The sequence below is a fragment of the Condylura cristata genome, unplaced genomic scaffold, assembly GCF_000260355.1.
Source record: "Condylura cristata isolate star-nosed mole 26May11 unplaced genomic scaffold, ConCri1.0 scaffold00005, whole genome shotgun sequence".
Taxonomy (NCBI): domain Eukaryota; kingdom Metazoa; phylum Chordata; class Mammalia; order Eulipotyphla; family Talpidae; genus Condylura; species Condylura cristata.
The window spans coordinates 42,765,494-42,788,421 of record NW_004567106.1 but is presented as its reverse complement, the minus strand read 5'-3'; the positions used below and the strand labels follow the sequence as shown (position 1 = coordinate 42,788,421).

General features: G+C 35.7%; 1 protein-coding gene across 1 annotated transcript in view; it reads left to right on the top strand.

The window, feature by feature from the left end:
• Nucleotides 1–22,928, top strand: part of RELN (reelin) — a 399,660-nt gene that overhangs the window by 306,717 nt on the left and 70,015 nt on the right. The window contains exons 29-39 of the mRNA XM_004677158.2: nt 1,345–1,502; nt 2,741–2,948; nt 4,098–4,174; nt 11,613–11,771; nt 11,951–12,139; nt 12,673–12,946; nt 15,350–15,490; nt 15,595–15,772; nt 19,669–19,753; nt 20,543–20,725; nt 22,690–22,861. Coding sequence (XP_004677215.1) covers nt 1,345–1,502; nt 2,741–2,948; nt 4,098–4,174; nt 11,613–11,771; nt 11,951–12,139; nt 12,673–12,946; nt 15,350–15,490; nt 15,595–15,772; nt 19,669–19,753; nt 20,543–20,725; nt 22,690–22,861 — 1,824 coding nt within the window. The remainder of the gene's footprint in view (nt 1–1,344; nt 1,503–2,740; nt 2,949–4,097; nt 4,175–11,612; nt 11,772–11,950; nt 12,140–12,672; nt 12,947–15,349; nt 15,491–15,594; nt 15,773–19,668; nt 19,754–20,542; nt 20,726–22,689; nt 22,862–22,928) is intronic.

Sequence of the window (22,928 nt, the reverse complement as noted above, 5' to 3'; positions counted from 1 at the left end):
TGTACTTCATTGATCTACCTGTTCTGCCCCCCACTCTGTCTCTGGTGAATCCTTTCACTGCCCCTGCAACTCTGGCCTGTACCCCAGTTCTGTATGAATAAATAAATAAATCTTAAAAAAAACTGTGTGTTTAGGTTTGCATTAATAGGTGATTAATCTCTGAAAGCTTTTAAACCTAGTAAACAACATTGTTGGTTTACATTTTACAAATTAACCGAGAGTAGGTTAAATTAAATAATGAGGGGGGAAAAACAGTATTATGGTTCAGTGTTGCCAAATTAACAAAGGTATTTGAAGGGCCAGAAGGAAATGCATCCTGATACTGTTATGTTATTTTCACAGTAATAGAAAGAACAGGGACCCATTTTGTCTATAGTTATCTTGACAATCTTCATTAATCTTTAAGATTCTTTATCCTTGTTTGCTTAAAAAAAAATTTAAAAATCCATAAATATTGGCATCAAAATGAATTGGAATCCCATAGCCTAATGTATCTCTCTCTTTGATATCAACAGTACTAAGAAGGAAGAGCTGTTTTCCAGATATGAAATTAAAGATGTGTGTGTGTGTGTGTTCATATATTTGAAAAGAAATGTGTTGAAAGGATTGAAAAGACTGGAAAGCGACTGGGACAAGCCTCAGTTTGGTCAACTCAAAACTGTTGTTGTGAGTGGAGAAGGACTGGATATCAGCCCAGCACACTGGTGTTCCAGGGTTTTTCAAGCACTGGGACCAGGTCCCTCTTTCGTTCACTGGCAGTGATCAGTATTCATTGGCAGCCCAATGGGTTGCTAGGAGTTCACAGAAAGAGTGTCTTAGAGATTTGAAGATGAGAGATGAAGAGAAAGGCAGCAGGTGGGAGTAGAGCTGTCAGTACAAACTTAACTCTTGCCTACCAGACTCTGCCAATAGCAAATAGCAGAAGTCTCTTTATGTAGCCTAAAAAAGAGCATCCTATTTGATAGCTTCCAAAATTTCCAAAAAAGTTTCTTCTAACAATGTCCACAAAATTAGTGCAATGAAAGGGTCAAATATTAATGAAGTGAAAAGGTCTGCCTTTCTGGGTTTATTTATCACAAAAAGAGCATGAGGTGGTAAAACAAATGAGTAAAAACCAACAATAAGTGCCCAACCATTAAAAGTCCATACATTTTGAAGAAGAAATTAACAAGTTTTGAGAAGTATTTGAGAGAGAGACCTTATGAAGGGTAAGTATCCAAGTCAAGTATTAAAAGTGTTACTTTCAAATAAATAGTAAATCTCTCCTGATTTTTTTACTCATTTTGTATTCCAGTGCTTTGATATAAGATATGGTATAAGAAATACATGTTGTTTTTCCAACAGCAAGACCAGATTCCGATGGATCCAGGAGAGCAGTTCACAGAAAAATGTGCCTCCCTTTGGTTTGGATGGAGTATACATATCAGAGCCTTGTCCCAGTTACTGCAGTGGCCATGGGGACTGTGTCTCAGGGGTGTGTTTCTGTGACCTGGGGTACACTGGTAAGGCTATGTTCCTGTGTCTGCTTGTAAAATAGTCATTTCTCATTTCTGTATTTCATTTTACTTCTTCCAAGTAGATTCTCAGTTTATTCTTCTTCAAGTCCTAATTGTAGGAACTCACAACTCAGGTCCATGAAGTACTAAGATATTTAAGTTCAAGACACTTAAAGAAGAAAAATAACACAAAATTCATTCCCTAAAGAGGATTCGTTCATTATTAATGGTACATTATTTATCATTATTGAAATTACTTGAGGCTTGACTTCATGCCAGGCACTGTAGTAAGTGCTTTTTATCAAGTAAAACAAGTGTCTAACCATCTCATTTAATTCCAGAAATAACCCTGTGTCATAGTATTGTTGTTGATCATATTTAAACTTACAAGGGATCTAAGGTATAATGCTCCTACGGCCGCACAGCCTGAGTTGCTGGAGTTAGGCAACAAACCCTGGTACTTGTTCTCTAAAATGCAAATCCTGGCTTTTCCCTTGACTACAGGATCTCTCTAAGTGTATTACATTGCTTTTTATGACAATTGTAATTTTATACACTTAAAGTAAAATTTGACTTATGAAGTAATAAAGCCAGCACTGCCAAGAGAAAACTTAGCAAGAGAAGTCTTCTTTTCCAAGAACAGTTACCCTTGGATGTTGCTGTAAGCAAAAATAAAAAGAGGGCTGAGATTAAAAAATAAAATTGGATAAACTATTGTAAGCTTCAAAATCTTTTAAAAAATTTTCCTGGAGGCAACTTCAAAAGGACTCTTCATGGTTTCCCAGTTCCCTGCCCTTCATCTGGCACATAACCAGACAAACATATGTTGTTTCTGGCTTTCTGCTGAGAGTGTTGTCACTCAAGTGGTTTCAGTGCAGTTTTTTGTTTGTTTGTTTTGTTTTGTTTTTTTAATTTGGGCTTACTGCCTTTTATTGATCTTTTAATACCTGGATAACAAGTGAATGCATTTTACTTTAGACAAAATCTATATCTCAGTTTTCACAAATCCGCTAAGTAGCAAAAGCCATGGCAATGGGTGGTCTCCCATGATTCTGTAGCAAGAAATAAAACTTAAGGAGGCAGAATAGTATTTTTGATGATGGTAGTGTTGGTTGTCTTTCAGACAGACAATGGCAATATAACAAATGTCCATGTACTTTCTCCTGACATCTATGGAAATGCTTCCTTTGCCTACATATGTTTATTTCAACAAAGGCTCTCTCCTATGTATTTCTTTTCTGAAGCGGCACAAGGAACCTGCGTGTCTAGTGTCCCTAATTATAGTGAGATGTTTGATCGGTTTGAGGGGAAGCTCAGCCCTCTGTGGTACAAGATAACTGGGGGCCAGGTTGGAACAGGCTGTGGAACACTTAATGATGGCAAATCTCTCTACTTCAATGGTCCCGGGAAAAGGGAAGCAAGGACTGTCCCTCTGGATACCAGAAATATCAGGCAAGTGTTAACTGGTACACTTCTCCATGAACATTGTATTTACCACATCCTGTGGTCTAACTTAAAAACACTCTGTTCTATGATTATGGGTTTACATACTGTTTTTTCATATGTAAAAATGAAGAATAACTTTAGTTCTGTCATCAAATAGGTAGTGTCTCCAAAATTTATATCTCTATTCATTAATCAGCATCCTGTCATCACCAAGACTATGTGTAAAGTATGTCAGCTTGGTTTTCTAAAAGCACTGTGGTATTATAAAGACTATTTGATATTATTTTTAATATATGCTAGGTGAAAAGGAGACTTTTCCCAGATTTAAATTCTGTGTGCAAAGATGATGCCGCCCATTTATCTAAGTTTGGGTCACTTATTGAAACTACTCCAGAAATTTAAAATACCTACACTGATACCTGTTAGTAAAATAAATAGCTGCTTGGTTTTAAGGTCCAATAAAATAGTATAAAACTGTGCTTTTTAAAAAAAATCAATAAAATTATTTGAAAACTAGAAGAAAGGAAAAGAAAGATTTGAACATTTAGACCATGTCCTCACTAAAATCTGGAGTTCTGTGTAATATTATTTCCCCCTTCTCTCTCTTTAACATCTGGTGTGTTTCTAATAGAGGTGTGTGCCTGTCAGGTAGGCACTACCTGTTGGCTTACAAAGGACTGAGAAATTATTTACAACACACTAAATGTCAGTTGTGGAAAATTAAACCATCTGAGTATAAATCAGTAATACATCGGTAATTATCTACCCTAAGTATATACATTTAACCTCTTAGTGCTTAATTTTTTGTTCATCTTGAGTTTCTAAAGATGCTATTATCTGGTATTAAGAAATTCCCTTTTCAACAAGGTCATTAAATTATATCACACTATCATAATAAGGTGGGGTTAAAGTTTAAATCATTTTGTTTAAATCATTTTCACAGAATAAAATTTAGTATCATTAACTTTTTTAAATGGCTACAGGATTAGCCAGGATTACTATTAATCTTTTGTTTTTGCTTGACATATGCTTTTTGCATTTAAGTTATACTTTTAAGAAATTTGCAGGAATTTTTTTGATGTATCAGAATATAAAAGGTTAAAGTTCTTTAAAAACATTAATTGTACATAAACTGAAGGGTTTTTTTCCCCCCAGACTTGTTCAGTTTTATATACAAATTGGAAGTAAAACTTCAGGGATCACCTGTATCAAACCAAGAGCTAGAAACGAAGGTAAGGTACTATATTGTCATTGAAATTTGAAATTATAGTTAGTTTTGGAAAATTTGTCCTTTTTCCTTCCAAAGCTTGGTCAGGATTTACAAACCCTGAATTTTCCCTTCTTTTCTCCATCATTGAGCATAAAATCATAACCTCAAATATCCAGATAGTTAAGCCTAAAAAGCATCATGTCTACGACTGTCAAAGTATATCTGCTTTAGGGAACCTATTTATTTATAACTTTCCCCAGGGGGTGGGGGAGAAGCAGACTTTTCCACTCAACGTGGAGAAGGGAGAGGGGTAGAAACTCATTTGTATAAGGTATTATTGAATGCAGATCAAACTCATACTTCCTACTCATCAACACTCTAAAGGTATTTGAATCCTCTAGAAAGTGCAGTTCTTGATAATAATATACACCTTTACTGAGTACTTGTTGCATGCAAGGCATTGTTCCAAGTGTTTTGTTAATTCATTTAACCTCCATTAGATCCCTTTTCCATTGCCACTATTTGCCCTATTTTACAGCTGTAGAAGCTGAGGCACAGGGAAGTCAAGTAACTTACCCCAAATCATGTGTAGTTAGTAAGTAGATGAGCAAAGATTCAAACCACTTATGCTGGCTTCAAAACCTATGCCTTAACCAACTTGTCCAACCTATGCCTTTCTCCTTGTCCAAAACTGTATTCTCTGTTGTTATCCATACCATGTTCCATCTCAGTGATTTAGTTCTGAAAAAATGCAAACAGCTTAAAGTATACCTAAGTAACTTTCAAGAGCTCTAAGGATATGATGAGATTCATTAAAGAACCCTGAATATGAATTGGTTCTAGCACAGAATCCATGGACTTCTCAAATAAGTCTTCCTCCAAACCTTGATTTCATGAAAAGCCTGTGCAGAGTTTTGAGGCTTCTAAGTTTGTTATAATCTTAAGTGCAACTGTGTAAACCATGTTGGCTTAGGCAGTACCTATTAGTCAGTAGAGTTACTGATAACTGTGTTTATCAATTTTGAATGTGCTTGGCCATATCATTACCAATGACTTTTTCTGACTTATCTCAGTACTTGAGATACTATCTAATAATAATCATCTGTGTACTGAAGCAGCAATCTAGGAACATTTATGGACCATTTTGCATTCCCTTATTGACAAATATTTACGGAGAATGTACTCTAAGCCAAACTCTATTCTAGATGCTACAGATACTTTGTCACTAAGAGACTGATGCACCTACCATGGTGACCCAAGTTATGCTACAATAACACACAACTCTCTAAATCTCAGTGGGTTAAAGCAAAAGTGATTTCTCCTTTGTACTACATTTGCATGTGGGTTATCCAAGGCCCTCATTCCAGCACCTAAGATAATGAAACAGCTGTCAGTTAGATTTTGCATATTGCCTGTCATGTGGTAGAGGAAAAGGGAGTGTAATGAAGGGAACAAGAAGTGTAAACTACCATGTGCCAGAAGAGACCAATGTGGCACTAATGAACACAGCAGATAAGGCCCTGCCCTTAAAGAGGAGTCAGAAAATAAACAACAAAGAAAAAGATAAGCAACAAAATGTTATGCAGGTGGAGATATTGATTTGGGTAGAATGATCTGGAAGGGCTTCACAGAGGAGGTGATATTTATGTTGAAAATTTAAAAATAAGAAGGAACCAACATAGGAGAGCTCAGGGCAAGTGTTCCAGACATAAGAAATAGCAAAAGCCATGAAGTAGAAAAGAATTACTAAGTTAAGGAATAGAAAGAATGTGAGCGTGGTTGGGCTTGTGAAGGTTGAGGAGTGTTCTAGCCTTAGAGGCAGGAGCCAGGGCTTACAGGACCTTGCAAGCCTTGATAAAGAGATAGGATCTGAATCCTGTGTGGTGGAAATCACTGAATACTTGATATCAAGCTGCCATATAATCTGACTTATGCTTTTACCAAGTCACCCTAAACAATATATAATTCAAAACTAGTAGTAGAAATTTCTAGGACACCATGCAGAGGCAGGAACTTTGAAGTATATATACCAAAGAAGGCAGAGTCCTGATCCAGGACCTTGTTTTCTGATTGGGAAGGTAAATCATGTCAATGTTTTCTCTAACCCTTGTAATGAACTTGTAATAAGGAGTTTATAATCCTAAATTATTTATGATTCTTCTGAAAATTACAAATCTATAGGTAAAACAATCTATCAAAAACAAACAAACAAAAAAACTTACAAGCATACAGAAGGGAGCATCTAGTCATTGATAAGAGGCTCTGCCCTATACAGGCCGTACCTCTCATTACAGGTGTAGATATCTGCGCTATGGGGCCAGAATACTTAGAACTCCTTTAGGAACAAGCAACTTTTTCTGATCTGCTCTTGAGACATTTCCTTGAACTCACTGCTAGTCCCGAAATACCTATCTCACAGTCATTTCTAAGCCTTTTATTGAAAACTGGTTGCTAAAATGTAAAGCTACCTAAATCCTCAAACAAATCTCTTCCAGTGATGAAAGTAAAGATTTTTTTACTTACTCAAGCTGAAACATCAATTTGCATATTTGGAATTAGAATCAAAATTAGTCTATTTTCAATAAGACTGGGAGGAATACAGATGGAGCTGTAATATAAAAAGAGAAATACTTTACATGCCTTAAACATTTGGTAGATGAGCTAAAATGGCTTGGTTTATCAGATATACAATGTGTTAGATGACACAGCAAATGAGACTCAGCAAGTGATATAAAATATGGAGATTGCTGGTTCCCTTTCTTGCATTTCTCCAGTTTCAGACTTATCTGAAAGGCACCCCATTATGTTTTTGGACTGTGGGCCCCATCTATTCAGACCTTGCTTCTGCCTGAAGGTATAAGTGACACTCCTGAGAACTCTAATGAGAAAGACAATAAGCAGAAACCAAATGCAGCATGGACCTCTTGAGCCATGCATCTTCTGTGTTAATATATACCAAATCTTTGTGGAGCTTTATTAAAATGCAAATTATGATTCAGTAGGACTTGGGTCATATGTTGCATAGTAAATTACTCCAAAACTGAGTGCCTACAAGCAAAAACCATTTATTATCTTCTAGTTTCTGTGAGTCAGGAATTCAAGAGCAACTTAAGTAGGTGGTTCTGACTCAGGATCTTTCATGAGGTTGCACAGAAGATAAAGAACAGAAGAGGTTGGTCATCTGAAGACCCAAGCAGAACTGGAAGATCTGTTTCCAAGATAGCTCGCTTACAAGGCTATTGGCAAGAGGTCTGTTTCTCACTGTCAGATCTGTGCACAGTTGGCTTGTCCTATTCCATTCCAACTCATTTCTTGAGAGAGAGAGAGCAACCTGAGAGAACAAGAGAGAAGATCCACATTTTTTATTAAAATTTTTAATTTTCCTCCATTGTTGTTCATTTTTGTACTGTATTTGATTTTTTTCCCTCATGTAGTCTGTATAAATCTTCCACCACCTATCATCCATTAACTGTACAGTAGTTCCTTGTGCTCTTTCCTACCCTGTTTTGATCCCTCACCTTCTCCCTCCCATGCTGTATGCCTCAGATCTATAGTTTTCCTGCAAGTTACATCTTTAACTTTATTTTCCCTATATTCTTCTATAAGTGATAGCTTTCAATATTTTTCTTTTTCCTTATGATTTATTTCAATGAGCATCTCTTCAAGCTCCATTGTGTTGCTGCAAATGGCTTAAGCTTATCTTTTTTGATTGCTGAGTACATTTTTTGTGTATATATACACTACATCTTCTTGATCCAGTCATCTGTTTTGGGGCATTTAGGTTGTTTCCATATCTTAGCTGTTGTAAATAGTGCTGCAATAAACATAGGAATGCAGTTTCCTTTCAAACTAATGTTTTTTTTTAAAGATTTATTTATTTATTCATATGAAACTGGGGTACAGGCCAGAGATGTGGAGGGTGAGAGGATTCACCAGAGACAGAGAGGGGAGCAGAACAGGCAGATCGACCAAGTACACTGCTGAGGGGAGCAGTGGGCGGATCAGGAGAGGTCTGCCTAGCCATGTGGATCTCCTTCGGGGCAGGCGGGGATCGAACTCATTTGGAAGTGGCTTTAGCTTCTTAGTGCTGTGCTTTAACCCGCTGAGCCACCAGGGAGGGCCCTCAAACTAATGTTTTTGAGCATTTCAGGTAGATTCCTAGGAGTGGAAGTGCTGGTTCATATGGTAACTCCATTTTAATAAGTTGAGGAATCTCCACACAGCTTTCTAAGGTAGTTGGAACAGTTTACATTACCACCAGCAGCACATAGGGATTCTTTTTCTCCACATCCTCTCCAGCTTTTTGTTATTGTCAGTTTTGTTTCTTTAAATGAGCCATTCTCACTGGTATGAGGTAGTCTTTCATTGGGGTTTTGATTTGCATCCCGATGATTACAAGTGATGTTGAGATTTTTTTCAAATGCCTGTTGGCCATTTCCATTTCCTCTTTGCACAGTGTTTTTTTAGCTCTTCTGCCCACTTTTTGACTGGGTTGTTCACATTGTTTTTGAATTGTGCAACTCTTTGCAGACCTTTGATCAGTCCCTTTTCAGTTGTGCAAATTTTCTCAACTAATCTGCAGTGTGCCTCTTTGTTTTGATTATTGTGTCTTTTGCTATGAAGAAGCTTTTTTAGTCTGATGTAGTACCAGTTGCTTATCTTTCCTTCAAATTTTTTGCTCCTGGGGATGAGTCCTCAAAGGTATTTCTGAGATGTGGTCATTGGAGCCTATGTTTTCTCCAATATATGTTATGGTTTCAAGTCTTACATTCAAATATTTTGTCCATTTCAAGTTGATTTTGTGTATGGTATGAGGTAGTAGTCCAGTTTCATTTTTTGCATGTAGCAGTCCAGTTTTTCCATCACCATTTGTTGAAAAGACTTCCTTATTCCAGTGCATATTCTTTGATCCACTGTCATAGATAAGATTGTCCTTATTATACATGTGGCTTTATTTCTAGGATTTCAGTTAGATTCCATTGGTCTGTGTGTCTTTTGTTGTTTTTGTTCCAATACCATGCTGTTTTAACTAGTATGCTTTGTAGCATAGTTTGAAGTCTTTGAATGTAATACCACTGTTCTTCCTCTTTTTTGAGTTAGGAGATCTTTGGCTATTCGAGGTTTTTTTTGTAATTCCATATGAATTTCACCAATATTTGCTCTATTTCTTTTAAGAATGCCATTGACATTTACTGGAATTTCCTTAGATGGGATGGCCATTTTGATAATGTTAATTCTTCTAATCCATAAGCAAGGGATGTCTTTCCATTTCTTTGTGTTTTCTTCTAGTTCTTTTATTAGTATCTTATAATTTTCTTTGTATAGTTCTCTTATCTTTTTGGTTAGGTTGACTACCAAGTATTTAATTATTTTTGGTAAAGTTGCAAATGAGATGGTTTCTTAATTTCTTCTTCTTCTGAATGATTGCTCACATATAAGAAGGCTACTTATTTTTATGTGTTGATTTTTGTAAGCTGCCTCTGTACTAAACTGGTTTGTTGTTTTAATTAGTTTTTCTATGGAAGCTCTACTTTTTGAAGAGAGGAGTACCAAAGAATTTGGACATAATTTTAAAACCACCATCAGTCCACCAGTCCCTGGACCTGTGTGCTCAGGTCCTAGTCCTTGGATCATACTTGAGTAAAAGGTATTAGAAAGGACCTGCCAGTGAGATTTTTTTCTCATAATGCTTCTGTATGGTGTTACAATCTAACTTCTGGATGGTTACCCCCCCCATGGATATCTATCTAAATTATTCATTTTTTCTCTCATCTTATTAAATATAAGCTATATTAATACAAATTAATAGTCACAAAAAATTTAAAATTTAAGGTATCTGTTCTTTTAGCCACCCAAAATCACACTATAAAACATATATTATAGGGTATATTTTTAGCAAAAACAAAGGGTCAAGAGATCAGGATTCTGTCAAACACACCTCAAACTTGACTAGAAACAACCTAGTTTAATTTGCTCCATGGACTTTGGGACTTTGGGGTAATTCTCCCTCCTTCCTCCTCATTTATGTCATCTCAACCCACTGAAGTGCTAGCTTCCCACTTCTATATAGCATACTGTGTCCCTAAGGAGTTTTTATTCTTTGAACTTTTTTTATCCTTTCTTTCAACATGGTGAATTCTTCTATTTTAAATGTAATAAGATTAATTCTCCTAAGGTTTCCCTTTTTTTTTTTTTTTTGCATATTAGTTATTATTGCCCCTGGCATCATCTCTTATCAAATGAGGTGACAATAATCCCACATGCTATCAATTATTCTCAAAGGTTTTTTTTAGTTATATATTTTATCATAATACTTCTTGAAGCTTAATCTTAATAAACTCTTTGTTATCTAGCATGATAAAAGGACTGAGATCTGGTCAGTCAGTACTGAGGAAAATAGAAAGTTCTATCTATATATATCATGAGTGATTTAAAATTTTCCAGAAAAGTTTATGATATAGTAAATCAATACACAAAATACAATGTTACTAAACATAATTTACATTAGTACTCAGGAAATAAATCAGTATCTTATCTTACCCCAGTCATTATTGTAAATGTACAGTGCTAGTCTTAGGAACAGTTCAGCATAGGTGATTATGTGCCAAGAAAGCTCTCTACCCACTCCCATAAAAAAAAAAAAAAGTTGTTTCCCACCATTTTATCAGTAGCAGTTTTTTTCTTCACATTCAAACATCATCCTTTCTCTATGTTCTCTTGAAAATGTTTTTGGGAGAGTTTGCAGGGACAACACATGAGGTCCCTTAAATGTTTATGTGTATTTTCACATAAACTGTTGCGACAGACAGAAAGACAAGTAGAGAGGGAAAAATAGGGGAAGGCTGACCCAAGAAAGGGAAGGTAGAACTAACATTAAGGGGAGTGAGTTTTTCCAGCTTCGCTATTTAATAATTTGGCTTCATTCAGGTTTCAGTGACCAAGGTCTAACAAGCTGTGAGGTGCCAGTTTAAAAAAAAAAAAATGCTTAATAGAATTTCAGATTGAGCCATGCTTACTATCTGGTGCTTTGGAAGCGAAGAGCATTACTTGATTTTTGTGCTGGAGAGATTGAGATATTTCTTCTGAGTATATAATAATGAAATAAGACTTTATAGTGTTCAGGACAGAATCTAAATTTCAAATACATGATCTGGAGTGGATTTTATCTTCCCCTTACCAACTGACTCATCACTCACACAAAGCCAAGTGGTCTTTAAATGAGCTTATGTATTTTTTTCCCTCCATTTCGTGGGAGTTGGTGCATTAGAAACTGTCAAGAAATTGATGAGCCTTCAGGTCTACTAATTCATTCCTTGAAAGTTAGATGAATGTGCCCTCATTCTGTGAGATGCAATTTGAAGTTTCTGCTGCAGTCTTGCCATTTAAAAAATACTGTTCCTTGCCCTTTTTTGCCTCTAGGAAAGCTGTCCAAGTAACTGTATTTATGTCTTTTAACTCAGGGCTTGTTGTTCAGTATTCAAATGACAATGGAATACTTTGGCATTTGCTTCGAGAGTTGGACTTTATGTCATTTCTGGAACCACAGATCATTTCCATTGACCTGCCACGAGAGGCAAAAACACCTGCAACGGCTTTTCGGTGGTGGCAAGCCCAGCACGGTGAGTAATTGCTTCACCGACCTTTACTAGTAGCATGTCTATCGCACAGTTAAAGACATTGTGTGTTTCTTAATTTTCTGTCAATTTCTAGATAATGTGATTTAAAATAACAATCATAAAGATCTTCATATTGCTATGTAATGAACCTTCTCTAACTGCCCTTATTCATCTCATTTCAGGAAAGCATTCAGCCCAGTGGGCATTGGATGATGTCCTTATAGGAATGAATGACAGTTCTCAAACTGGATTTCAAGACAAATTTGATGGCTCTATAGATTTGCAAGCCAACTGGTATCGAATCCAAGGAGGACAAGTTGATATTGATTGTCTCTCAATGGATACTGCTCTGATATTCACTGAAAACATAGGTATATCTTTTCGCCAGATAAAGCAAGAATATTTAATTAACTTGAGGACTAAATTAACTGAAACCCAAGAGGATGTTCTCTAATTCAGAACTATATACATACTTACCTGTACAGATGAAGGCCCTTGGGGAAAAAAGAATTTGGTTGTTGATAAACTTGGTGATCCCAGTGATGTTTTTCATTGGAAGTGCCTTTCACAAAGCACATATGAATAAGGCTGGTTAAGAGCAGAGCAAAAGATAGCTACATGAAGACTTTCCCATGTTTTATAATTTGCAGAATCACTGATTTAAGACTCTGTCAGCCCTTTGCAAGATGGTAAAACTTTTCAACTTACAGCCTCCCATACTTCCAAGTTTATACTAGCCAAATAAAATTTAACATAAGAAGAAAAGGCATAGGTTAGGTGAGACACTTATGATAAGACGTGATTTTTTTTTTTTGCTACTGAAACTGTTTATTGTAAGTATAAATGCTAAATAAGAAAAGAGAGTGTAATTATATGCTACCATTAAACTTTTCCTTTCTTGTAGGAAAGCCTCGTTATGCCGAGACCTGGGACTTCCATGTGTCATCATCAACTTTCTTGCAGTTTGAAATGAGCATGGGCTGCAGCAAGCCCGTCAGCAACTCCCACAGCGTACAGCTCCAGTACTCCCTTAACAATGGCAGGGACTGGCATCTTGTCACTGAGGAGTGCGTTCCTCCAACCATTGGCTGTCTGCACTACACAGAAAGTTCAATTTACACCTCGGAAAGATTCCAGAATTGGAAGCGGATCACTGTCTACCTTCCGTTCTCTACCATGTGAGAATTGTCATTTGGCTACAAGTCAGAACTTTAGGTTTCCATCACCCAATCTGAAGATAATTGTGATTCCACTTGGCAATTCTATTATTGTCTCATGATAATTACACATGGAATATGCCAGGAGGGGGGGAAAAAGTGCAAGGTGCTGTGAGTTGCAGTTTTCAAAATGTGGTTAGGAGAGCCAAAAGTTTTACAAGGCTGAACTTTTCTGTTCTTTGTCCAGCAGATTCAGTTTTTTTTTTTTTAACTTATGAAAATTAGTACCTACCCAATAACCAGAGTGACAAATATTCACATTAAGCTGTACATGAAATCGTCTCCTACAGGAAGCTGTCCTTGATTTGTGATTTTGGTGTTTTTGGTTTTTTTTTTTTTGTTTTATTATTAGTGCCTCAACAGTAAGGGTAAAAGGTTAGTTCCTTGGGAATGTTCTTTTTATCTGCATATTTCCCCTCCCCCACATTTCAAACTCCCCTTGGGGCTTAGGCATGTGGATACTTTGGGGATCTTTCTAGGCTAATTCTTATTGTGGTGACTGTCTAGAAACTGTACCATTCCTGGACTCTTCCACCAGAATCTTTGCCTCTCCCTTGTCCTGCTCTGTTCTGAATCAGAGGGAAGTTGGCCTCTGCAGGCTTCCCAGCCTCCTGTGTTCACTGATTTTCTGATAGATTTAGACAGTGACAGACATTGGCAAGAGATTAGAGAATAGAAATGGAGATAAATCAGGTTATTCCTCCCCCTCTCCCCAAGTGTATCTCTGCCAACTTCAGTAGCTCCACCTCCCACCAGATGGTGCTTCATGCAACCCAGCCCCCTGGCCACCAGCAACAGTTTCTCCCATGTCCCTCTAGTTTTGACTTTAGTGGCTTCCTGAGTTTGCTAAATTCTGGTTATCTTACTCACCCTATTTGGTTTCTTAGCTCTGCCACATCTTGTGCATCCAATTCTTTGCACAAAATTCTCTCTGTTCCTATTTAGAGCTGTATCATCAAATGACAAAAGAAGACAAGGAAACAAGTTTTAGGACTTAACTTAAAATAACTCCTATAGACCTCCAGAGCTTTAGAGAATGCTTACTTGTAGCTCATCTATTCATTTTGTTTGTTTGTTTGTACGTTTATTCTACAAGCATTTAGTAAATATCTATTGTGTTATAGAAACTCTGGTAAAAATGAATAAACTGATGCTAGGACCCAACTATATTATTAAAGATAACAACATGTAACAGTTACTTACGATTATAAAATGATAAGAGGTTTTACTCAGGGATATATTTGAAATACAAGGAAATACTATGTAACTCAGTTTGGGGGAAATAAGCGTGATCTTTCTAGAGGAGCTGATGGCTGAACTGAATAGACCAGATTCAAGTAAGAGAGCTTGTGGGAGGGCATTTGTTCTGTTTTATACCAAAACAGAATCCCAGGGGGCAGAAAAAGCATGAGTTGATGGGGAAATCATGAAGTAAGACATAGAGAAAGAAAAGACAATGCAAGGGCATATATTAAAGGGACCACATATGTCATCTTACCCAGTTCAACCTTGACATTGCATGTTTTGGAAAACCATTAAAGGTCATTAAGCTGGTAGTGAAAAGACTAAATTCTATTTTAGAGCCACCACACTGGCAGAAGTGTTGCAGTGAAGTTGAAGGAGAACTAATATAGGGGAAGCAGTAGCAATAGTATTGAAATTCTGCTTCAAGTAGACTCTTCCACAGTCCAAATATCTAACATACATATACTATGCAATCTGTTCCTTAATGAGGGACTATTAATGCTATTTGGTGAGACTGAATATGTTTGTGGATGAAGTGGTTTTCATGACAGATTATAAATATAATAGAAAACATAGGAATACATTATGTCTAGTCTTCAGCTTTAGGGAGCCAAGACATTGTGACCCAAATAGATGCAGGTGTTCACCAGGGCTCCCATTTTCTAAATCAGAAACCATTTAGTGACAGTAGAACAGAGACTTCATGGCAAAAAACTGTAAATGTCCAACTTTTCCTCATGTTGTTCATCTCTTTCCCAGAACTGAATAGCCATAGAAGTTTGAAAGCAAATACTAAAATTCCACATGTCGTTCAAAAACAGAATAAATCAATATATCGGTAGCTTGAAGCAGCTTTCCCATCTCACCCATGTGTTAAGAGATTCTTATATGAAAGAAATGGTGAAATATCTTGAATGTGTGTTTTGTACTCTCATGTTTGTGGCCAAAAGGAAACAGCCTCTAGTAGTTGTTATAAAAATAAAGCTGCTCAAATAAGAAGGAACTGGAATCTGGAGGAAGACACTTTACAGCAAAAAGATAATTAAAGTATGTTCTCATGCTTTCCAAGTTGGCTGTCAAACCAATTGTGTGTGTTTTGTTTGGTTTGGTTTTGGTTAGATCTCCCAGAACCCGATTCAGATGGATTCAGGCCAATTACACCACGGGGGCTGACTCCTGGGCTCTTGATAACGTTGTGCTGGCCTCAGGGTGCCCTTGGATGTGCTCAGGACGGGGGATTTGTGATGCTGGACACTGTGTGTAAGTTAATCAAATGGAAAGATTTTTCTTTGTAATGCAAAAGTAAAAATAGGTTTTTGAACTTACAACATCGCCTGCTTTTCCTCTGCTCATTTTCATTCTAGATGTGACCGGGGCTTTGGAGGAGCCTACTGTGTTCCTGCCGTTCCTCTGCCTTCCATTCTGAAAGATGATTTCAATGGGAACCTACATCCTGACCTTTGGCCTGAAGTGTATGGTGCAGAGAGGGGGAATCTGAATGGAGAAACTATAAAATCTGGAACATCTCTCATTTTTAAAGGGGTCAGATAAGCTTCTCCTTATCCTACAACTGAAATTCCTTTCTTCACTCATTGCTCCACAAAAATGTATCCCCACTGTCTGTTTAGCTGATGTATCATTTTATAATTAGCAACTGTATAAAGTTATTTTATTACATTTAACTTATTGTTATATAAATGTTAGTGTATATGCTATCCCAAACCTGGTTTCATCTTCTATTAAATGCATTATTTATTTATATATATTTTACATCATTGTTCACTTTTAAAGAATGTTTGCTGTCTTTTCTCAGGTGTAGTCCCCATAGAATTCCCACAACCAGTTCCAGTCCCCTAGGCTCTCCCCTTTTTCATTCTCACCTCTCCCTCCCTCTCCCCTACAGGATGTCTCTGGTTTATAGTTTTATAGTTTCCTATTTATTTTTCTTTTGTTGCTTTTATTGTTGTTATTTTTCCCTGGTTCCTTATTTGGTTCCCCCTATATTCCTCCTATAAGTGAAACCATTTGATATTTTTGACTGAACATAATGCCTTCTAGCTCATCCATGTTGCTGTAAATGCTTTAGTTCATCTTGTTAGGTGCAGTCAATTTTTTTAAAAGATTTATTTATTTATTCATACATAGCTAGGGTACAAGCCAGAGGTACAGGGCCTGTGAGAGGTTTCACCAGAGAGAGAGCAGGGAGCAGAACAGGCATATCTACATAGTACACTGCTGAGGGGAGCAGTGGGCGGGCCAGGAGGGGTCTGCCACACCTTGTGGTCACCTTCAGGGCAGAGGATCAAACTCTCACTGAAGCGGTTGCAGCCAGCTTGCAGTGCTGCGTCCTAACCTGTTGCGCCATCAGGGAGAGCCCGTAATCAATTTTTTATAACCACTTGAGCATAAATTTTCCTCTGCTTTGGTAATTCTTTACTTTCTACTAGAATTATAGATTCGGGTAAATGGATGTAGATATGTGTGCATGTATGTGTGTGTGTGTGTGTGTGTGTGAATTATAAATATATAGTTTCTAGAATTATCTTGACGAAGATTTAAGTCAAGATAAATAGCATTCTCAAACATTATTAGTATATTTTTGTATTTCAACCTGAATGTCTGGTTTAGAGAGATGTTAAGCAATTATGTGAAACTCTGTGCTAAGCTAGCACATCTTCATATGTAAATACATGCCACATCTTATCTCAGCATGGAGAAGCCAACTAATCTAGGTGTGCAAATGAAATCTTTAGCAAAAATCTGCATGGGCTTCTGTACAATCTTAATGATTGACAACTAAACTTAGAAAATTGGACACCCTAGTACTTTTCAATTATAGTTAATAAATACAGGCTACCATCCTTGTTTGAATCCATAATTCTCATTTTGGATAAAAAATAAAAACACAGGCTACCATCCTTGTTTGAATCCAGAATTCTCATTTTGGATAAAAAATAAAAACACATTAGGTCAAGAAATTTACAAGTCCCTAAGAATTATGAGGACACAAGAAATTGAGGCAGAACTTTTCAAAGTAGAAACTACTGAAGATTTTTTGCCTTTTAGCCTTGTGTAAGGCTTTAGCTCTCATTACCTGGCTCATTTCTGATCTGTTTGTAGCTGTTGACAAGACCAAAAAGCAGACATTCTATGACTTTTTATATTCCAAATATCGTTACCTGATAAATTTTTAAACAGTAGAATTTAACTGGTCCCTAGATCCTATAACAAGAAAGACATATAGTCTTTTTTATTTCCCTTTAGCCAACCAAGTGCAAGAGCAGTCAAGCATTATGTACATATTGGGCATATTATCTACCAGCTCTGCAAGATGTAGAAAGGGCTTAGCGTGTGGTATTCAGTAGGCTGTAGTTTGACCTAGAAAGGCATTCTTCTGTGAAAAAGGAAATGATCGTCTCTCTTCAGTGTTTATGGATTCAGGAGTACTAGCAGCTATTAAAATAGCTTGTTGAATGCAAAATTTTTCTCACATTTAGCACAATTTAGTTACTGAACCTAGAAAAAAGAAAAAAAATGTCTATATAAACTAAAATTATGCAGAAGGAGGGCCTAACAGTTCTACTTGTAATTATAAAGTGCTATACTGTACACAAATATTGTAAATATGAAAGAAAGGTACTTTCATATTACATATCATGTGTACTTTCAACAAAATTCCTCCTGCAAGATGCAGTGCAAAATGGGTACTTTCATGGCTCCTGTGTATTTGCCTGTGGGGACAATTTTATACTTGCATTATATAGTCAAGTGAGAGAATAAACATTTCACTTTATCTTGATCCACCTCAAAGTTTTCTCATTGCAGGTAAGGGGAACCAGTTTCCCCATAACCCCAACTTACATATGCCACTGAGCTGTCAAAACAGCCAAGGCTTTATGCTTATAAGTGTACAAGAGAGGGCAAATATGTGAAGAAATGAAGAATAGGCATTGATTAAGTCTCATGGATTAAATAGGGCATGAGTTATTAGGTATAAAAGAAAAAGAAAAGCTGTAAATACAAGGTTTTTACATATATATATATATATATATATATATATATATATACACATATATATATTTACAAGGCAGCCTTTAATCTTCAAAGTATGCCTTGTGCAGTTCAAAAATAACTATAACTATACAGGGGTTTTTTTGGTATGCTATTAACCAATTCTCAAATTTTAAATTTAACATTATCTGCATTTCTTCTCCCAAAACAAAGTTATTTCAACAAACATCTTATAAAAGATAGAGGATTAATTTCAAAATCTAACTACTTCATTCAAATCCTGACATCACTATTTATAAACTATGTCATCTTGAGCAAGTTACTAACCCTTTCTGAGTTTTGCTCTCTTTATCTGCAATATGAGAATAATAGATTTCTCTTAGGGTTGCTATTGCTTAATGCTTGAAAGGAATAAAGTGTCTGTCTTAGAACCCAGCATGTTGTAAGCACTCACTGTGGTTGCTATTATGAAATTCATTCTATTTAATTTTTTTCAATGTTCTATTGTGGAATGTGCTATATAATAAATACTAAGAAGAGCAAGCAAATCACTTTCTTTGGCTAAAATTACATTTGCTAATTGATAATTAAGAAGTCAGGTGACAGTGTACATTCAGCCCCACATTACACCATCAAAGAGTCACCCCATTCAAAAATTGCAGTTGAGAAACTGAAAGACCTGCTTGGACCATCAAACATTTGCATAGAGAAATTCCAACTTGCTGGTTGCCACTTCAATCCTGTACATATAGAGAAAACACACTATGGAGCTGTCAATCCCAAGCAACCAAAAATAGTTAATTAGCAGAAAAAATTGCTAAAGCTTATGTGATAGCTTTCCTCATTCCTTGATTTCTCTGCATGAACACTTACAGTTTAGCATGGGGACTTGCCTTATTTATGCCTTATTTAACTTGACCAACTGGGGAGTGTTGTGTCAGCCTGAATGAGAGCCTCCTAGGTAGTTAGAGCACAGATAGAACCAGTAAATTCCTAAGATTCCTGGAAATCCTAAAAAAGTTACCTATTAGTTCCAGGCTTCCAGCAGGAACACTTGGCTCATTTTCCATCTGTTTCCTTGTTACTTTGCTTATGACACACTGTGATCAAAGGACCTATTTTAAAAAAAAAAGTCTATAGATACGTAATTCTATCATTTTGTGCTATGTTTTATAGAGAAAATAAGAATAGTAAAATGTGAATTAGAATTGAGACTATGAAACTGTGTTATTCAGACATAGGAAATGAAGGCCATTAAGAAAGGGAGAAAAATTGGTTTTTCCTTTTAAATTGGACCAAATACTGTTTTTGATCATTACTTCTACGTATCTGTTCTTTAGATAATGCAAGAAAGTTATATAAATTCAAAGAAAAAATAGTTTTGCAAATGAAATCAGGTTTTTTGAATTGTGTGTTTTTGTTTTCAGGAAGGACTAAGGATGCTCATTTCAAGAGATCTAGATTGTACCAATACAATGTATGTCCAATTTTCACTTAGATTTATAGCAAAAGGTAAGTCATTTCTGTGATTATGAATTAATTAGTTTCCTTCAAGAAAATTCACTCATATACATTCCTCCTCCACAAAGATATGATAAATTTGAGGCCTATGTGTTTTATTATTTGGGAAAGCTTACATAAATTTCACTTATCTATAAGACTAATTCATCTTAATAAAAAGGTAAGCTAGCTAATAATTTTTTAGTAACTTCATATGTGTATAGTATCATTCATTACTAGCTTTGTGGCAGTTAAATTCATCATGTCACTGAGTCCACCACTACTTTCTAGCCATAACAACTTCAAATTAAAAAAAAAAAAATCTCAAGGAAATTTCAGGTTTCCTGTTACCAATATAACCCCCTCAAAAGCCAACGTTTTGTTGTTCTGGCCTTTCGTGAAAAATAATGCCATTGGATATAATACTTTTCAAGAATATTTTCTGTTTCCTGAGATTTAAATGTTTGACTGTGAAATTATTGTTTCTTTGTAACAGAGATGGAATCACATTTCTGATGGTAATGTTTCCTAAATGAAATAGAAAAGTTATATGTTTATTTTTGAGAAAGGAAGGAGATACTATTGTGTAAAAATCCAAGATTTTGGTGTGTATTTTGACATGCTCATACAAAAAACACAATCTGTCATTGATTTAAGTTGTCTCTGAAGCATTTGGGCTATAAATGCTCAATGGCACATATGTCAGTTTATGCACTGATGCCAAAAGAATAGTTTAAGAACATACTGTTTCTCCATGTTTTTATCACAATACTTTTAATGTCTGTATTATCTTCTTTCTAGGTACCCCAGAGAGGTCTCACTCTATTCTATTACAATTCTCCATCAGTGGGGGAATCACTTGGCACCTGATGGATGAGTTTTACTTTCCACAAACAACCAACATTCTTTTCATTAATGTTCCCTTGCCATATGCTGCCCAAACCAATGCTACAAGATTCCGACTCTGGCAACCTTATAATAATGGTAAAAATGTACATGTTTTCCTTTATCAACCTGATTGTGGTATATTAATGTGTTTATTTCTGTGTGTGGTGTGGTGGAATCATTGTTGTTGTTTTTTTAATATTCTTACATCATTGTTCATTTTTGTACAATATTTGATTTCTCCCTTCATGTGTAATCCCCATAATTCTTCCACCACTCAGCATCGAAGGGTGTGGTAGATTTGTCTCTCAATTAAGTGGCTTAGCTTAACTATGTATAAGCACATAAGCACACAATTTACAATCTTCACTTTTCATGAATCTCAATAAATATTTAACTTTTTATACCTTTATTATCTATTCATAATTGATGCATAAGTTCTCCTGATCATAGTCAAATCCTGTCACATAGCAAAGTGTTTTTTTTGTTTTTTTTTTAATAATCCAATATTAACATTAGGCACTCATAAGTTGTAGCTACATTTTTGCTGAATTCATTTAGGAATACATTGTTCTTCTGAATGTGACATTTCATTAGTGAGAAAGAACAACACAATAAAAAAAAAAGCCATAACAAAATTCGCCAAGCATATATTATCTTAGATAAAATATTGTCACCACATGCAGTTGCTTCAGTGTTAAATTAAAGGGAAAGTATGATTTAGTAGCATTTTCAAATGTGTCAGAAAATGATTTTACAAATTTGTAATATTTTATTGCTTCCTATACTTCTATTATATGATTATAAAGAACCAAATTATATAAAATCATGTACTTAATGGCCCAAGTAAGCATGGAGATATCCCATTAAGCAGATTATTTGTAAAGGTAACAGAAGTAGATAGGAAAATTGTACAGTCATCTCTAAGTTATTTCCTTTATAACTAACATGGCAAAATTAAAATAATTTTAATTTACATGAACAGAAAAAATAATCTATAATCACCAAATAAATGTGTGTGTTTTTTTAAATGCAATCAATTTCACAATACAGAGAATTGTTGCTTTCATGCGATGTTTGGAATTCTTAGCTGATTTTTCTTCATCTTTTTTTTACAAAATATGTTTTCAAAACAAGGAAAGAATGCTTCTAGAATTAGAATAGTGGTAGGATTAGAGAAAGACTTATGACTTCATTTAAATTATAAGGTAGTTTCTACAGACTCCTGTTTACAGAGCCCTTTGCATATTCTTTAAATATTGAACTAAAAATAGGAATTAATGAGTTAGCCTAGCAAAATCTTGCATGTCTTATGTGTTTCCCATTCAATTCAAATTGTGTTTTGCCCATATCTATCCTATAATAACTTCCTTGGATACTCAAGTTTCTGAATCAAATTCTTTGTCAACTTAAGGAGTGATTTTACTAATTGTTGTTTTTTTTCATATCTACGAATAAGCATACACATTTTGAAAAGCTGAGAGGGAAAAAATAAAGTGTCATATGACAATATTTTCTTTTGTGTCATTTTCAAAAATTAAAAAAAAAATAGTATCAGACAATGTTGAGGGCCCTTTAGACTGACTGAAGCCTTCATAATAAACCATAGGCTAACTCAAAAATGTCCTGAATTGCTGCTTGTATAGAAGAGTTAGTTGATGTACCTCAGTTCTAAGTCTACAGACTGACTGCCCAACTTCACAGTTGCAGATAGGTTACAGACCCCCTACATCAAAAAAGCATGACTTGTTAAAGCCCAGTCTTGCCAGTGTTAGGGATCTCAGCACCAATATGATGGGAAGGGCAGTACATTTCACATAGCGAATGTCCCAGCTTTCTACACTTACAACCTTGTTCCATTCCATGTCAATATAATTGAAAGAGTACCTCTTTTCCACACTTTAACTCTGTAAATATACTGTTACTGTAGCTTATTTCTCTCTCTGGAGGCATATGTTTAGCCAGTTGTTATCAAGTTCCTTCTGTTATGGTTTTCCAATGATCAAAAATATCCATTTGATTTTCACCATTTCAAAAACTTACTTTATCCAAAAATGCCTTAGGTAAGAAAGAAGAAATCTGGATTATTGATGACTTCATTATTGATGGAAATAATTTAAACAACCCTGTGATGCTTCTGGATACATTTGACTTTGGACCCAGAGAAGACAATTGGTTTTTCTATCCTGGTGGTAACATTGGACTTTATTGCCCATATTCTTCAAAGGGAGCACCGTGAGTATTTAATTGAGACACTAAAGATAAAACCTGTCCTATATAAAACATGAGGAATTTTTGCCAA